This window comes from Lagopus muta, chromosome 8, assembly GCF_023343835.1.
Source record: "Lagopus muta isolate bLagMut1 chromosome 8, bLagMut1 primary, whole genome shotgun sequence".
Lineage (NCBI taxonomy): Eukaryota > Metazoa > Chordata > Aves > Galliformes > Phasianidae > Lagopus > Lagopus muta.
The window spans coordinates 18,401,434-18,419,836 of NC_064440.1; the positions used below are offsets into that span (position 1 = coordinate 18,401,434).

Genomic DNA, 18,403 nt, shown 5'->3' on the forward strand with positions numbered 1-18,403 from the left:
CTAGAGAATAGATGTGCTGGGTCAGTACAGATGATATTAGCATGCTAATGGCTGCTTTGATGCCTGCGAGCCACTTTGACGCACAGTGTATACAGCAGGAAATATGTTGACTAACGTCAGAGGTTGTAAATTGTATGTATTGTGTTCAGACACTTCTACACAACCCTTTGGGTTTTGGGATTTGGCTGAGTAGGGGAAAGAGCGGGAATGAATCATGCCTTTAAACTAGGGAGAATACAAAAAGGGGGGGTGGGATTCAGACAGCAGTGTGTTCTGTGATGAAACTGAGGCTGTAGGAGACTGATGGGTGCTGGCTAGGAGATGGGAAATGCTGAGATTATGTAACTTTGTTTAGTTTCTGTACCAATAGGAACAAGAGCCCCAAAGAGCTAAATAACTCTTTTTAAAAACATGGGAGCGTTTGAATGCTTGACACCACCCTGGGTTTCTATCATGGTTTAAATATTTTCATCCTTCAGTGATTTTTTTTTTGATTTTTTTTTTTTTTTTTTTTTTAATCTTTGTTCATATTTATCCAGATTTCTTTGTCCCTGTAAATTAGTATAGAAAAGTCCTGAAACTGTAAGGCTGTGGGGTTTGTTGTGACATAGGATGAACCTTATTGTGCATTTCCTTCATGTGCGTTGCCATTGTTAGGACAAGTGTGACTGCAATGAATTAGTTTAAAACTGTCTCTTCAGAGATGGAAGCCATGAGCAACTTTGGTTGCTTTCCAAAGGATGATTAACAAGAGATACACTCGCTGTCTCACATGGTTGCTGCCCACCTGGCAGGCTCAGGCCTAGCCTGGAGGTACTCTGGCCCTCCTCTCTCTCCCATCTTGGAGCGCTGCTTCATAAGGGTTCTGAGCTTGCCCTGCTTTGGCTGCTAGCAGGTTATGCTCAGAGGAAAACTGCAGGCTTATGCAAAAATTGTTTGAAAGATGGTGGGATAATATCCCCAAATGTATGGCTTTGCAAATAGCCAGTAAAGCATTCCTTCAGTGCTCAGTAAGGCATTGTTGTTCTGGGCCGTAATGCACAAATGCTGTTTTCATCAGAATACCTTCTCAGTGTTGGGAAAAAGGTGGTGAGGGTTTGAGCTTCAGTGGAAGCAAAAGGAGGTGGTGTAGATTATTCTTCACCTTTTTTTTTGCACCTCTTACAGTAAAGGTAGTAGTTAGGTTTGTATCAAAGCTAAACTAGAAGGAATTTAGTTATATTGCATTCAAAGTCCAAATACAAATATAAAAGGACATTTAATAGAGTAATTGTTTCATTAAGCAGTCTAGAGCTTGGAATTTTTTAAATTGGATTTATGGTTTTTATTCTATGTTTCTGTCTTTTCTATATCTAATGGATAAAATGGCACTGCAACTTTGTTTTCTCTCATTATATCTGGAGGAAATTGGTTGATTAGGAAGCCCTCCTTGGTGCTGGAAATGTAGTGCCCATGGAATTCTGTTGTTTGCTGGAGTGGCCTAGCACTAGGTCTAAGCAGCTGGAAAGAAATGTGCATTCTGAAATTAAATTGGCCTGATTTTTGATGTGCCTTTTATATGTAGTAAATAGAAGAAGATCATGCATACTGAATTGGTTTTAAATTTCTTTTATGTTTGAAGATCTGTATTTCTTTTCCTCAGGTTTAAAATAATGAATGAGACTTAGGAATGAATGATTTGTTATCAGTAAAATGTTACCTCGTTTCATGTACTTCAGCTGATTTGTTCAAAATCAAATTGTAGGAAAAGAATACAGTGTGGCACTTAGTAAAATACTGAATGCGTGGATGTGTTTCATTTATGACATTTTAGGAAAAGATAAAAAATAAAAGGCAGCAGTTCTAAGGTCATTCTCATATCATGTAACTCTGACATACAGGTATGTGTGAGTATGCTTTGCACAATTATGGGGTGATGTTAAATATGAAAAATAGCTTTAATGTTTTCTTTCTCATGTGTTTCAATTGCTGGGAGGTTTTCTGGCTGCTTGGACTTGAGCAATAAAAAAAATGTTTCAGTTGCTCTGCTTTTTTGTTCACTGTCATTGGACTGCCACTAGATGGTGATAAATGTGTGTACAATGTTAACAGCTGTAGGTCAAGGAAGATTGCAGTTCGTTTTCATTCATATGACCCTCAGTAACTGACTGCGAAATCCAAACATGCTAAAACAATGTAATTTTGATGCTGCCCTGTGAATGAAAATGTTGGAGTCCTTCATAGCAAAAAAAAAAAAAAAAAAAAAAAAAAAAGGGCATTCCTGTTCTATCCACTGTTCTGCATGAGATCTGTTGATAGATTGAAGGTTTTTGGGTTCTGTGTCCAGCACCTTGGCCTCCTTAGGGAGATGAAGCACGTGGCTGAAGGTTAGCAGGAAGTGTTTTTCTTTGGGAAACTTAGTGGGCAAGAACAGAAAGCATGTATACTCATATTCTAGATCAAGAGTCTTCATACCATGTGTTCCTAAGAAGTTAGGAGAGAATCACATAGTCCTAAGGTGATTTTCTTCCAAACAAAAAAATAATTCTTAGCTTTATTTCTAGATGTTTTCAGTGGAGACAATGTCAAGCAGATTTTTGCACATCCTATTTGTATGCAATCTGCAGAAATAACTTTTGTACTTTTCTATGGCCATGCATAAAATTTCACTCAAACTAAGCTTAAGAAATTAGGAATGTGTGAGAACTGGTAATTAAAGAATTTTCACAATGTCTCCAAATAAAATCTTCCTCCACTTAAATTTGGTGGCATAATCTGATGATGGAACACAGCCCTGCAGGACCTGTGGTAACCGTCCCTGCTTTGGGGCTGTTGAACTAGAGGACCCCCAGAGGTCTGTGTCTTCTTTGGCCCTTCTGTGATATTAAACCAGCTGTACAAATACCAATATTGTCAATATTCCTTCTGTTTTGGTTGACGCTGTACCCTCCTCCACTTCCAAAACCAGTTACCATTGCTTGTCACATGGGCTAAGTCGCATCATTTGTGATTGCTTCAGTACTCTGAAGCTGATCTTTAGCCTTGTATGTTTGTCTGTGCCCTAGGAAATCACAATGTAGATCATTGGAAAAACACAAATTTTAGATAGCAAGTTTTATATTATCCATTATCTTATATAGCATGACAACATATTACTTTGTTAATGCATTCCAAATTTTTGAAGACTGTCCAAGTTTCATTTAAAAAGAAGAATAATTTTATTATGTTTCCTTTAAACTATGTTTATCTTACAAAATGACTGGCAATTAAAATTGATGACTTAATCTGCATGTGAGTTGTCTCTGCATTTTTAAAATTGTTACTTTAGATTTATTCTGTCAATAAGTAGATGGAAATAGTTACAAGGATCTCCAGTTTTAGCAGAGATTCTGTATTTATTTGCCCTTCATCTCAAAGTATTCAGAGCTTTTGGGATAGTATCTAATTGAATAGAAGTTACATCTTAGTTGTATAGATGTTTTAAAAAGATGAAGTTTAATACAAAAGTCTTGCATATGGGAAAATGTATATTTTCCTGCATAGGTATCTTTATACTTGAAAGAGCAAGATTTGTTTCAAGTAGCCTTCAATATTTTTGTTCTAGATTTAACTAAAGAAATCATTTTGGCATGTTCTTCACTACATCAGTGCAAGTGCAACTGGATTTCTTTCCCTTGGTTTTCTTTTCCCTTCTCAGAATCGCCAGATGCTGATATTGCCATGGAGATAGCTACATCAGAACAGCATGTTTCTGAGGCAATATATGATTGTGTTATTTGTGGACAAAGTGGGCCTTCTACTGAAGAAAGACCTACCGGGCTAGTTGTACTACTACAAGCATCTTCAGGTATGAATGTTTGACTTATAGATAAGCAGTGATTCTATAGCCTTTATAATGAACGCATAAATATTGTTGAGTATCATGAAGTGTGGAAAGACAATGAAGTCTTTTTTTTCTTTTTGAGGGTACTGGGAAATTTTAAATGTTTGGAAGAGTTGTTTAATTCCTTCATAATTTCTACAAACCCAGAAGTATATAGAGAAAATAAGTTGCAGAAGAAAGAGAAAAGAAAATAGCTGTGTGCATATACAATTCCAGTGCAAAAGCACTGCTTTCGGTATTAGTTCTTTAGTAATGTTTTTTACGGTCTTATTTCAACAGAACACATTGTAGCTGTAAGCTAGAGTATTCCTGTATTCATTACATTCTTTATTGTTTTTATTCTGTATACAGTGTTGGGTCAGTGCCGCAATAGCACTGAGCCAAAGAAACTGCCAACTACTGAGGAGGAGCAGATATATCCTTGGGATACCTGCGCAGCACTGCATGATGTGAGGCTTACGACTTTACAGCGATACTTTAAAGATGTAAGTATTTCACTCGATTGAAACTAACACTTAAGAAATTAGTTGTGTGAAAAGGTAAATGAAAATACAACAGATTCCTCCTCGTAGCTTCTTTTTTACACTTAGTAAATACTTTGTCCTATTGTAATAGTCCACATGCATTACATTTGATAGGGTCCTTATTTTCATATGATGTGTAGCTTTCCCCTAGCTATGTTTTTGGTATAGGTAGCTACCATGTCTACAGATGTATATTTATTAAATATCCCGCCGATACTGTCTAGAAGAGAATATTTGACATTTTAGCATGACCACATAATTGAGATGCATTTTTGCTGGCTTAAGTGTTATTTTCAAAACACCGGCTTTCTTGTGGCCATTCTGTGAACCCAGTCAAGGAATTACTGTTTGTAGTAAGTAGTTCAGCAGGAGAGAGAAAATAGAACTGTTTTGACCTGTAAAAGCTTTCTGAACCACCATAAAGTGAAGATGAGTGAACGGAAAGGAGGGGCCAGCAAAAGAAAGTCCTGTTCTGCTATATCCTGAATGTTGCACAAAATTCAGTAAGTTCAGATGTGCATTCACTGATACATTATTATCTGTTTTGAAGTCTATTAGCTATTCCAAAGAGAGTTCTGCTTTGCTTCATGAAGCTAAAAGCAGTACATCACAATTTCTCATATTTAATTTTGAGAGCAGTTCTTGTTACTTAACAGGACTTGTTCACTGTTAGACCTTCATGGAAATGCTGCCTGTTATTTTCCTTGCTACTGGATAAATCAGCTGTGTAAGACAATATAATTCTGTCATGAGGTATCATTCTGGAAGAGGAGGTGTATCCTATGATGTGCTAGCTCTTGGGCTGGTCTAACCAAATAAGCATTTCCAAGCTTAGATACTGGCTTTAAAGAGGAAAAAAAAATTGCATTTTTCCACTTCTGTGCAGTAACATTAACAACAGACTAGTCTAAGACACGCTATAATGCAGTGAGCAAATGCATCCTGCTTTCAAAAATTTCAGTCATTAACATTATTTGAATTAAGCTATTTCTACTTTCAAGTTTCTAGGTCAGTACAGTGCTAAAATATGTCTCAGCGTGAAAGAATTAATCCTTAAATTACTTTTGGCGTAAAAATGGAAACATCTGATAGTGTCTTGAGTGGCTTGTTCAGCTGAGCTAAGCATTAAAAGTCCTTTGTTTATCATCTGTGTCCTTCCCAGTGAGTGTCCTTCCTCTAACAACAGATTTCCGAGCACAGATTTCTTGCCTCCTGATAGGAACATTTTTTAGTTATGAAACATGTTATAGTTTATTCTACCTGCAAAGGGAAAAACTAGGAAAAAGCTGTATTCTATATACAAATTAGTTAGCTGTAAATCTTTTTCTCTTGTTTAAATGTTTAATTGGAATTTCCATCTGTCTATGAAATAAATTACTTATTTGGGAATCGGAGAGTAATTATAGTCAATAATTAGGTTGACTGTATCTATATAGTTTGCAAGCATATTTTCAAGAATTCCTCATTGTAAGCTTGCCAATGGTGACTGTTTTTTCAGTTCGTTACTTTTTCAAGAGCTACCCACTGTTTAAGTTTGAAATGTGGGCTGTTAAGTGCAATATTTGAGTAAGGTTCATGTTTTCAAAGCATTCCTAGTATAAAACCTAATTCACTAAACCTAGTAACACATGATTGCCTGTATGTTGTATTATTGATAGTGTTGCTCAACAACTCATAAAAAAAAAAAAAACCACACTGAATTTTAATAACAGATTGGCGTTAAGTTACATAACTGAGTTGGTTATTAAATTTACCATATAAAAAAACTAAATAAAATCCATTGCAGGAGCATGTTGCTATTGTACATGGGAAAGCCAGGTTTGTATTATTGGAATAGGTAGTATAAGTATAAAGCTAAGTATAATATAAAGTATAAAGATCTAAGTATAAATTCTCATAATGTACTGCAAGAAACTCTTTGTAGAGGTCATAGTCTTAAGTGATAAGAAGTACAAAATTTAATTGAAGTGATGAGCTCTGTTGGAAAGAATAATGTTATGGTATACATGTGAGTTATTAGTATAAGTAAATACCTTATGAAAATATATACTTTTTTTTATTTCCATAATATATATCTTTTAAATTATGTTATTTGCATGCAGTGTTGTTTTTTTAATTGTAAAATATGCTGTGGTGGATATCTTTTATAACCTTTATACATATTTTATTTATTTATTTATTTAATAGAGTTCCTGCCTGCAAGCAGTCTCAATAGGCTGGGAAGGAGGTGTTTATGTACAAACCTGTGGTCACACTTTACACATTGATTGTCATAAATCTTACATGGAGTCTTTACGGGTAAGTAAAACTGCAGATTGTCTTTTTTCACTTGGATCTAAATAGTTCTCAATGAATTCATTTGGATTTATGCTGTCCAATTCAGAGAAAAATGACTTGGTACTTATGTTTTGCATCAATGGACAAATTGCTTTTATTACTATTCCAAACCATAGATTTCTTATTACCCCTTGAAGTTACTAACAAAAGTACTTTGTTTTATAACTTATTTAGATATATCGGGAAATAATGCTTGACTAAAGTAACATTGTCATTAAAAAGTGAAATCCATGTTGTTTCTTTTTTTTTTCTGACATGCATGTTCACTTAATGCATTTCTCATGTTTTCATTCGTTTCTGTTGAATAAATTCCTGTTTTGGTGTTCAATGTGTAGTAGAAATCACCCAGGAATTGAAGAAAAAAGATGTATTTCAAAAGCATAAACTTAGTGTCAAAACTGACTTTTCATATATGGTCTGAGAAAATGGGATGATGTTTCTATTTATGTTGCTGGCCTCTTTTTGCAGCCCAAGTGCGGATCTTAGAATGTTACTAGAAAAAGAAAAGTGGTAGGACGTCATCAGATTAAGCAATTATTTATTTCTGTATTATTTAGTGCAATAAAATAAAGACTAAATCATGGTTTTTTTTCAATGTGGAACTGCTTTTTTATTGAAAACAATTTATGTGATAATTCCTTAGTTTTGTTTTGTTCATAGCTTTTCTCAAAATAGAAACAAAGTCTATGACAACATTCTGTAGTTAACTATCAGCATTGTTCATCATGTGAAATTCACCTTTAGAGGATTTGGAATCTGAGCCATGTTTGGATTCAATAATAAATTGTTCTTTTCCATTTAACTGTAAAAATACCTCTAGGGGTAATTGTGTCATCAAGGTAATAAAGTAAAATTTGGACTGTGCCTGTAGAATCTCACTTCACAGAATTTTAGAAAAGTAACATTTTTAATCATATAGATACTGAATTTCCTTTCCTGGTGGCTTCTTACCTAAACACCAGATAAAATTTTACTCATCTCATTCAAGATTTATGTATTGAACTTTTGGCCCCAGTTTCTATCACTGCTAGCTGGACTGCATGTAGTAATTTTGGCTATTTGTAGCATTCCTAGTACCAAAATGATTTATAGACTTTATGTGGATAAATACGATCAGAGGTCACCATCCAGAAAAGCACGTGTAAGTTTACCAGAATGTCTTGGCATTGGGGCCAATTGCTTGATATTTAATTTATAATTTGACTTGATTACTTAAGTTTCTTGTTCTGTATTTACTCAAACATATTTAAGTACTTTGTGACTGAAAATGAAACTATCTTTTGACAAATGAAAAGGTGTTATGAAAGGAATATCAAATTTGATGGGAAGTATCAGAGACAGCATGCATGAGTTGTTCGAAGTACCACACTGAAGTATTGTGTATTTTCTTATCTATTTTGTTGTACACATTGAGGAGTACTTAAAATTAGAAATATTAGTTGAGTTAGAGGATTGTAGCAGTCTGTAGTAGAGCTTTACACTTTATCAAGTGAGAATTATTCTTTCTTTACAGTTTTTGGTTTGAGTTTCTGTTAATCAATACACCTAGAACTATGAAGTCTAATCTTGAGCAGATTTCAGCTACGTCTTCTTTATTTCCTTCTAGAATGACCAGGTCCTCCAGGGTTTTTCAGTCGACAAAGGGGAATTTACTTGTCCTCTCTGTAGGCAGTTTGCTAACAGCGTTCTTCCTTGTTATCCTGGAAACAACGTGGAAAGAAGCCTTTGGCAAAGTCATAGTAACAAGTGCATGCAAGATCTTGTACAGGAAGTGGAAGATCTTCAAGAACAGCTGGGAACTTTCCCAGTAAGCATCAGTGTAAGGCAGAAAGATCCTTGTTAATTTGCCTCTATGTATCAGTTTTACCTTATATTGTATTTGTGACCTCTTAGAAATGCAACAAAGTGGGAAGCTTCATTTTGTTTTTATACACAAGATAACATTATTTCATTGTTTGATCAAAATGTTTCAAGCACTTGTAACATTTATTGGATTGCTTGCTAGAGTAAGCCATAAAAAAAGAAAGCAAAAATGTGATTTGTAACTTTTTGAGGATTGCATTTTCACTTATCTCCATTGTTATTTACATAGAACTGAGTGATATAATATTAAATTAATTTGTCATTTCTTTACGATATAAAAATATCAATATCCTTCTGACTGGAAGCTGTTGAAAGAATGTTAAGAGCAGTTTAAGATGTGGATTATTTGTTGTACTTGGAGTGTAGTTTACCAGATGTCCACGTATTGCAAAGCTTCACCAGGCCTTTTTTTTTCTTTTTAAATCTTCCAGTCTCGATGGAGGTGTGTTATTTTCATGTCCTTGTGCAATGCAGATACTGTCTGAAATAATGCAAGGTGAAGAATCTCACTGCTTGCACTGTTCTCAGAGTCACAAAAACCTGTAACGTTCTGTGAGACAGAATATTGACTTCTAATGCCTGTTTTTTACCTAACTGTGAATGTATTCATATAAACATGAATGTACTAAACTTCGTGATCAGCTGTTGAACTTCTTTGAGTAAAACTAACTAAACTTTTGTGTCCTTGTTCATAGTCTGAAACTAACCTCAGTAAAGAAATGGAATCTGTAATGAAAGACATAAAAAGTACCACACAGAAGAAGTATACAGATTACAGCAAGAGTCCTGGATCGCCTGACAATGACTTTCTGTTTATGTATTCAGTAGCCAGGTGAGTATGCTTTTTTGTATTATAAGTTCATTGCTAATGGTATTAACCAAACAAGTTTTCTTCTTGTAAGTAAATAAATTTTAAAAAGTATTGCACTCTCCACAAAGCACTTCTTCAGCACTTAGTACATGAAGATTTTGTTTTCTGATTTTCATATGCAGGCATGCACAAGATGGAGTGATGTGTCTCTCTGTTCACTTTTAGTATATGCAGTGGAGGTGCAAAACATGGAGACCATCTTGTCTGCTGCTTATCTCGTCTGTTTTTTTTGTTTAAGGCTTTGCTCTTTTTTTTTTTTTTTTTTGGCTGAATTTATTTTCTTCCTTCCTTTCCAAGCTGTTAAATATTCTTTGCTGTTATTCAGAGCATTAGACTATTTCTGTATCACTGCTGTATTGATGCTTTTTAAATCATGAGATGTTTTTAATCTCTTCATCAGACATAAGTTTTCTTTACTTAATTGGGGCTCACAGAAGGAGCCTCTCCTACGTCAGCAGCTGGAGTTTTCTTCTCATATGGTTAATGTTTATTTTATTTATTTTTTTTTTTTTAGAAAGTTTCAAAACTACCAGTATTTTTCTGGGCTGTGTGATTCCACACACATTGCTGTCACTATCACAGCCAGGAGAGCCAAGAAAAGGAAATGGTTCCTGCTCTGGCCATGCTGTTAATTTTAATACGCTCTAAATAGTTAATCTCTTTGGACTTACTGTTATATAAGGCTTTCTCAGAAGATGATGCTGAAATAAACCAAATAATTTTCTAGATCCTGACTTTGCTACTTCCTGTAGGGAAGCTGCTGACTGCAGAGAATGTGTAAGAATGCACGTGATATAACCCAGTAGCATTTCTTTTTTTAGTTCTTTGTACTCTTCCTGATACAAGGTAAAGAAACAGGCAGTATCTGCATACCTCTTGTTTCCTTGATACTTTCTTTTATGAAAGCCCACAAAGAGATGTGAAGGTGAGCTATTTTTTAATTAGGAGTCTGCACAACTTAGTCAAATCTGTTTTCTCAGGTTTTTGTTTTTTTTTTTTTTTTTTTCTACGGGTAAGAAGATAAAGCCACTGTTCTACAAAAGTCTTTGTTTCAGTGAATGGCGCAAATAATTTTTTAGGTAGAGGAAACTGTCTGTTGTATAGATTTTTATCCTGTTTTCTTCCTGTTGAGGGGGCTGAGGTGGAACAGTGGAGCACAGGTGTCTCTGAAATATCCTTTGTTATCAGATACCAGATATCTGTGAGTGATACCAGATAACAGTTTTTCTTCTTTGAGAGACTAGACAGTGAGAGCTCTGTATCCCTTCAGTACAGAGCAGGTGGTATGCAAGTTTTTATTACAGATTCTCTAGGCAAAAGGGAGCTTGAATAGGCAGAAGATACACTAGTTCTTCTCAAAAGCGATTGGGGCAGTGTCTGATGTAGACCATCTTACAGTGAGATGTGTTTCAGTTTAACAGAAGATGCTTCTCCTATTGTGTGCTGTTCTATCAAGGCTTCAGTGTGCCTCAAAGGAGCTGTCTTAGGAGAAAGGCTAATATTTAGCTTTTCATGAAAGCTGAACCATGAGCTCCTGCCTTTGAGGAGCTTGGGGCAGTGGAGAAGTGAGAATTAGTATGCCATGTGTGAGGAAGTATTTGATTCCAGAAATCTCTCTGTACGTTATGTAGAGTGAAGAATACATCAAGAGTTTCTTCAGGATGGTCTTAAAGTTTTGTTTTGTCAGAGTACGTATGTCTTGGTGAATGGAAAATTGAACATACTGGATCTAGAAGTGTTCTTATACATTGAGGTAGTGCCTTTTGACTTAATTTTTAAAAAATGCTTTAATGGGAAGCTGTCATTACTTTTGTTCTCCAAATTAGTTACCAAAAGATTTCTATAAATCAAACATACTGGTTTCATTTATATTCCCATGATGAACTGGCACGTACTGATGTACGGTTGCTATTTTGTCCACTAATATGAAATCCCTGCTTCCTTGCTGGTAGATTTTTAGAAGTTCAGTGAGCACTGCGAATCGCTTGAAGAGTGGAAAATTCCCCTGTCACACAGATGCCCTTATCAGCAGCAACCAGATGGAGCTCTGAGCAGGCACATTATCAATGTTAAATTGCCTTTTTTCTGAATAGGGAGGATTAAAGCATTCCTTCAGAAATGGGTGGCATAAGCTGCAAACTTAGGCACAGTAATATTCTGAATTGTAACTATTTTAGAAACATATGAAAGTGTCTTAATAAACACTGCATATCAATAATATATTGTTCTTTGAAACTGATGGTGCTGAAATTTTAAAGAAATATTCTAAGTAGTCTTCCTTTGGTTTCTTCATAAATGTGTGTGCACGGGAGGATGTTCTAAGTGAAATATATTATGCATATAATTTTTGAGTAGATTTTAATGTGTACTCAATCATGTTGTATTGAAAATAAAGTTGTTTAATTTTACCTAAAGGACTAAAACTGAGCTTTGCATTTCGGATTAAATAAGCAGAAGTACAGACTTACTCCTTCCTTCTAGTTAAACGAACGTATGTTGATTTGTTTAAACAGCTTATAAGAGAGCATAATGCAAATTGTTTGCTCCCAGTCTTAAGGGTAAGAGATAATGCAGTACCGAAACATCCAATTCCAAAATCAAACAAAGCTGTTGAATATGGCTGAAACAATTGATGCCCAAGTATCAGATTACAGTAATACGGAGAAAGCAAGCATCAATGTGGCATGCAGAGATTTAGTGACAGCTCCTGTGTCATACTAATGAGCTGCATGAATACCAGCGTTTTGCTCAGAATTAACCTCTAGTGCTTTTATTAACTAACTTAGCAGCAAAGATCAGTACTTCCATTATAATCTAAGCTATTTTTATGCTTAGAGACTTGATGGCATACTCATTGTCGTGGCTCTTTGTTTAAAGCAAAACAAAAGCCCAGCCTTTAAAGAGAGCATTTTCAGGCATATCTGATTGAATGAAATTTAATAAAGCTGTGCATTTTCTTTTCAAAATTGCACGTAAGTTCCCTTATTTTCAGGGAGTTGTGTGGACAGAAGCTTCCATGTTAAGAGAGTTGTGATTGAAAAATAAGTGAAAGTTAATATGGGGCTTATTAATTGAACCATTTTAGATGACGTATGGCAGTGTCTTGATGTTTGCTTTATCCTGAGACATATTTTGACAGTATCCAAAACTAAAGGTATGTTCACAGCATTCTTGAGATTAGTATGTGGTGACACTCATGTCTCCAAAAGCCTGTAGAATGCTATTCCAACACTGTTAACGTTTTTCATGCAGAACAAACCTGGAACTTGAGCTTGTCCATCGAGGAGGCAATTTGTGCTCAGGAGGTGCAAGCACAGCTGGAAAAAGATCATGTTTAAGTAAGTCGTGTTTTTTTGAAGTGCAATACTGATTATGAGAAGACTGAACAAAATGTCTCATTCTTTTTTAATCTTTTAAAATAACATTAACTTTCTTCTTTGAAGAACCTTTCTTCTGCTACAGCAGGTCTTTATTTTTGTTACAATTTGAGAAATCTGAAGTATAATTTTCACAAGTTATTAGAGCTATTCATGTATTGCAAGTGTAATCCATTTAGAAAGCAATTGTCACAGTGTCCATGTAGTATTTTCTAATTATTTTATGTTTTTGTGAGTTAATATAGTAAGTATTTTAAGGATGAAGCAAAACTTGTGTACAAAGCAGGAAAGCTTTGTTTCACTCTTGCAATTGCTAATAATAGTTTTATATATATATATTTATTATTTATATATATATTTATTAATAAATAGTTTTATAAAAGGTGTGTGTGTGTGTATATATATATATATACATATATATGTGTGTGTGTGTGTGTGTATATATATATATATACATATATATATATATATTTATATACATCTTTTTTTTCCTCTGAGTGCTAGCATAGCTCATCATAGCAACAGGTTTCTAAAGATGGTGTCCCCCATTTTAGTTTCTGTAACTCTTCAACTGATGGGAGAGTTTTGCAACTTTTTTTCAGTAGAATCTCTCAAATCTTTATTGTTCTTAAAACTTTAATAAGCAGCAAATAAAGCATTTGTAGTTGACAGAAGTAATTTATTTTCTTAACATAAAATCTCTTTTACTGGGTTGTAAACTATTAGGAATGTTGGGGTTTTTTTTTTTGGTTTTTTTTGGTCAGGAGAAATTGGAAAGCCTGTCAGAATACTACTGCTAATAATACTTACTTGAATTGAGCTTATGTTGCTGCAGCAGTAGGAGATTTAGTACTAAAAATGCCAGAAAACTTGGGTCCATCTCTGCCTTTTGGCACATTATCTCTGGACAGTGCTTTCCTCACCATTTGAGGTGATGAGCCATCAAATAAATCCTATCATGTACTGGTGTTGTCTGTGTCTACACCAGACCAGGAGTCTTCTGTTACCACTAGCAAAGGGAGTTCAGTTGATTTCATTAAGTGAAATAATAATAGATAATATCATCAGGTTTTGAAAGGGCATGACTTTACAGAAAATGGTGGAACTATGAGAGGGCTGGACAGCTTCTTCAGTGTATGCCTGTATAGCTCCATTGTTTCTGTTTGTACTGTATCAATTGATGCCAAAGGAGGATCTGCCTCAAAGTAAAAAATAAATTCTACTGAGCTGAAGGCATGGTAGCTGGCTGTAAGTGGTTTATGCAATACGTTATTTAATTCTTCTACTTTCTTCTATTTTCTGCACCATCCCTTCAACCTCACCTTGCATAAAGAAGGTCTTTTAAGTACTTCTGTGCTACTTTAAAAGGAGCATACTATTGGCTGACAACTAGTGAAAAGATCAGTCAGGATTTTATTTTTTTATATATATGTGTGTGTGTGTGTATCTCAAGTCTTGAAATGCATGTAGAACGTGTTTGTCATTGGGGATGTTTGTTTTTGGAGAATTCCCAAATTGGAAATTGTATGTGGAGAATGCATCTTCACTGGAGTGTTGCATTGTGCTGGATAATGACTTAAACGGGACAGATCACGTCTAAGTACACATATCATACTTTCCTATTTTCCAGCACTTCTAATATTTTGCCAGTAACACTGTATGCATTTTAAAGAATGAATCACTGCCTGTTCACTAGAATAGGTAACTTCCTATAAGTTTTGTTTATGCCAGTGAAATAGGTATGTTCCTCACAACTGAAAAATATGGAAAGTCGTCTTAATGAAGATTTAAATAAGATTACATAAACTATTGGTTTTAGAAGTATGTATTTACAAAATATTAAATGTTTATGAAATGCATAATTCTTCAGCATTATCGAATCATACAATCATTTCAATTGGAAGGGACCCTTAAAGGTCATCTAGTTCATCTCCCTGAAAATGAAAGCATGGAATTTTTGTGTAGAGTGCCTCTCTTCTGTAAAAGAACAGAGCTCGAGGGAATGTTACTGATTGTTTTGATCTTATTATTTCTTGATAAAACATACAACTGTTTACTATCTGGGTTTTAATACTTTCAGTTGTGATAATTTGGGACATATTTTGCTAGCAGCATTTCCAGACTGTGCATTAGTTATCTATGTAAAGAATAAAATACTACGATAAACTTCAACTTGTGAATCTTCAGAATTTCTGTGTGTAGGCATGGGAATATTTTCCCCCTGTGAGCCAATTCAAGTGTTTTCATACACTGAAACTCTTTATTACAATCTTTTTTTGTTCCTTTCTTGAATTGTATACTTCTGCTGGCCAAATGTTCTAGGTAAAAACTCTGCTATTTCCTTCCTCAGCTTTATTATTGTAAGGGTTCTAGTGTGTATCTTCTGCTGTGAGGAGGTAGGGACAGTATCTAAAAGCAATGCATTAGCTTTTTGCACACTATAGAGTGATTATATTTTTCATATGTAAATCTGTATCAGATGTTAGTGTAAATATCTAACTTGCTCTCAGAAAACTGAAGGCCATGAAAGTGTTTGGGTGTAAGGCACATGAAATGGACGTGGTGCGCTTTAAGCAGTGCGGAGACTCAAATATCATCTGGTCATTGTTAAAATGTTCACATGCGGATTTTATGTACCAGATTAGTGCTTTTTAAATTGTCTTGTAGTAAACGAATCATATTTAATCTTGCAATGAAATTGACTCATTTTTAATGTAAGGTTATAAGGGTCCATTTAGAACAGAGCCATACTCTTCTTCTATTTAGTGCTAATAATTTAGTTTTGGACGGTAATCTAAATAGGACTGAAAATCTAAATATGGCTGCAGAATTTCTTTTGCATATATACAGCAGAGTTTTTTCAGCAAAGCAATTATGTAATTATGTATTTTCTTCATTGCCTCTTTCATACAGTTGCATTTATGGGGGGGGTGAAAGGATGTTACTCTTCAGATATATACCTGATTGTATAATAAGGTATAAGATGATTTTCTTTTGGTAGTCTTTTCTTCCAAGAGATATTCCTGGTTGGATGGTTTCAGTTTTTACTCAGACTGTACCATCAACTTCTTAATTACCATACGTGGTGAGCTAAGAATGATTGAGAAGACTCCCACTCCCTCTAGAACGTATGTGCTGTTTGCTTAGTCTTGCTTGTACAGCACTGAAGCTGCTTTTGGTTTTATTTTTAAACACGGTTCATTGTATAGCAAAAGTAACTTAAACTATAAGCAGTTCTTCTTTTCTGATGAGGTAATGAGGCATCTCCTGTGATTAAGCACACTGCTCCGTACTGCTCTTGTGACAACTGTAAAGTTTGACGATTAGATGTAGCAGAGCACAGCATGTTGTCCCAGATGAGCTGCTGAGCAACAGGCGTCAGCGCAGGCAGTGGGAACAAATAGGTCACGAGCTGCCTTAGTGATTGTGCCATGAGGGCAGCTGATCTTGGGATGTGAAATTAAGAATGATTAATGTAGATGCTTGCGTCGGTGATCGAGTTTGTGTGACGAGAATGCTGAAGAAAATGTGACTGCGACAGTTCCATTTTCAAGCATGTGGGGGGGGGGGGGGGGAGTGTTGTGTGTGCAGGCAGGAGCGTGTTACTGCACAGAACTCATAAAGGCAGAAAGTAGAGGTGTATCTTAAGGGCCTCACTGTAGTTCAAATCTACAGCCTTATTCTCTGTTGGTTTTAGGGAATGATTGTGGTATGTAATTATGTAATGATTGCCTAGGCCTTTCTTTTCTGCTTTATGATGATTGAGAACCAATGGTTTTTGTTTCTGTTGTTTTGTACTTACAGAGCATCTTCAGAACACAATATTAAGGCTGAGCAATTAGTAGTTCTTACCACTGATGTATGTTTCTTTTAAATTTATGTAGAAATATTTCTATGTGACTTCTACTCTAGTAATTTTGGTGAATGTTTCTGGAAAATTCTAACTAGATCTTTCTGGTTTTTGGTTACTGCTGTTATTTCTTTTTCCCTTTGCCATAAGGATAGGCTTGGGGTTTTTTTTTGGTGTGGGTTTTTTTTGTTGTTGTTGTTGTTGTTTTGTTTTGTTTTACAGGAAGGATTAAATTCTCCTGTCCTCTTGCTCCAGCTTCCCTATGTGGAGCTCTTCCTCCTTACACTCCCTATAGCTCACAGAATCTGGCGTTTTGGCATCAAATGCACTAATTGGAAGAGGTATTCACTTACAAGTGGGCATCAAAAAAGTATTTGGGACTCATATAATCTGGCCTTAAATAAAGCATCCAGGACCATTACACCTTCTGTGATGGTTCTTACCACTGAGGAGCTATAATTTCACTTTTTTTGAATTATTAATATTTTCCTTTTTCTGTTCATTCATTGTTGCTCAGTGCAACAATCCTTCTTCCTGTAATCTACTAATACAAATATGCTTGCAGGTAGTGCTCTGCAGTCACTGAAAGAAAAAAAAAAAAAAAGTTTTTTTTCTACAATTTAGAGGCATCCATTCCTTCTAACTTTGAAACAGCAGTTCTTCTCACAAATGAATGATCCCAATTATTTGTAAAAAAGTTAATATCTGGCATTCATGTCTGGTATGAGAGGGATAAAGAGTAAGGTACCTTCTATATAAGGAAAAAAGCATTCCACTGCTAAAGTAGATTTCATGCACTGACAAGTTTAATACAGAGAATAATTAGTTGCTTCATCAACAATTAAGACTTCAGATTTAGGCTCTTCTTAATTTTCACAATTCTTTTCTTCACTGATTCCAACCTACTGGATCATTGATGAGTGGAAAGATGCTATCAGCAGGTCTTTGCAGCTGCTATTGCTAAGTGGACCACACAAAAGCTCTACAAGGAGAAAAAATTCTTCAATTCCCATGTTAACAGTCAATTCCCATCTGCTTCTATCATGTGCTTTTTGTTGTGACCTTGACAGCTGCAGTGGTGGTTGTGGATGAAGAAGTGCTCTGAGTCTGGTAAGGTCTTCACACAGCAGTTGGCACAAGGCTGAGTTCTGTACCCCTTGTGGTGAACTGCTTTACTGCTGCATTTCAAATAAAAATAGTCATTTCTGGAAATAAAAAAGAAAGGATTGGATCAAAATAGCAAAGTGGAGATATTCGTGTGGTCAGGATGTGTTATTTAGATCCATCTAAAACACAATTTCGGAACTGCGGAATTAACGTGTCATCTAGACTTCTGCAACCAAAACAAGGTCAAGTAATAGTTAATTTTCAGATTTAGTACAGCACACTGTTATACACTGAAGTGATGTTAGTGACAGATAAAAATCTGATTTCAACTTTGTTCATGAGAGACTTTACTTTATGGTCAAGAGACTGGCAAAAAGAGAAGAAAATAAATTACAGCAAAAAAAAAAAAAAAAATAGAAATTTGAGATCACTTAGGCAAAGATCAAACCAAGATTACTAGTGAGCTCAGAACTTGCAGCTGTATTCGACTTTGTGAATGACTTCTGTTGTCAGTTCAGCATGACATTGTTATAAATTCTGCCATTCATCTGTCAAATCCACATCTGGTCATCTCTGAATTTAACTTTGTTTTGTGTTGTGCATGCCAGGATT

At 35.2% G+C, this 18,403-nt stretch overlaps 1 protein-coding gene across 7 annotated transcripts in view; it reads left to right on the forward strand.

Moving 5' to 3' along the window:
* The window catches only part of UBR3 (ubiquitin protein ligase E3 component n-recognin 3), a 94,298-nt gene that overhangs the window by 47,802 nt on the left and 28,093 nt on the right, over window positions 1–18,403 (forward strand). For 5 of the 7 annotated variants that reach the window (XM_048953058.1, XM_048953061.1, XM_048953059.1 and 2 more), the window contains 6 exons: window positions 3,677–3,826; window positions 4,214–4,347; window positions 6,574–6,684; window positions 8,330–8,542; window positions 9,282–9,418; window positions 12,710–12,795. In XM_048953058.1, coding sequence (XP_048809015.1) covers window positions 3,677–3,826; window positions 4,214–4,347; window positions 6,574–6,684; window positions 8,330–8,542; window positions 9,282–9,418; window positions 12,710–12,795 — 831 coding nt within the window. The remainder of the gene's footprint in view (window positions 1–3,676; window positions 3,827–4,213; window positions 4,348–6,573; window positions 6,685–8,329; window positions 8,543–9,281; window positions 9,419–12,709; window positions 12,796–18,403) is intronic. The other 2 variants (XM_048953060.1, XM_048953063.1) reach the window with 1 other exon arrangement.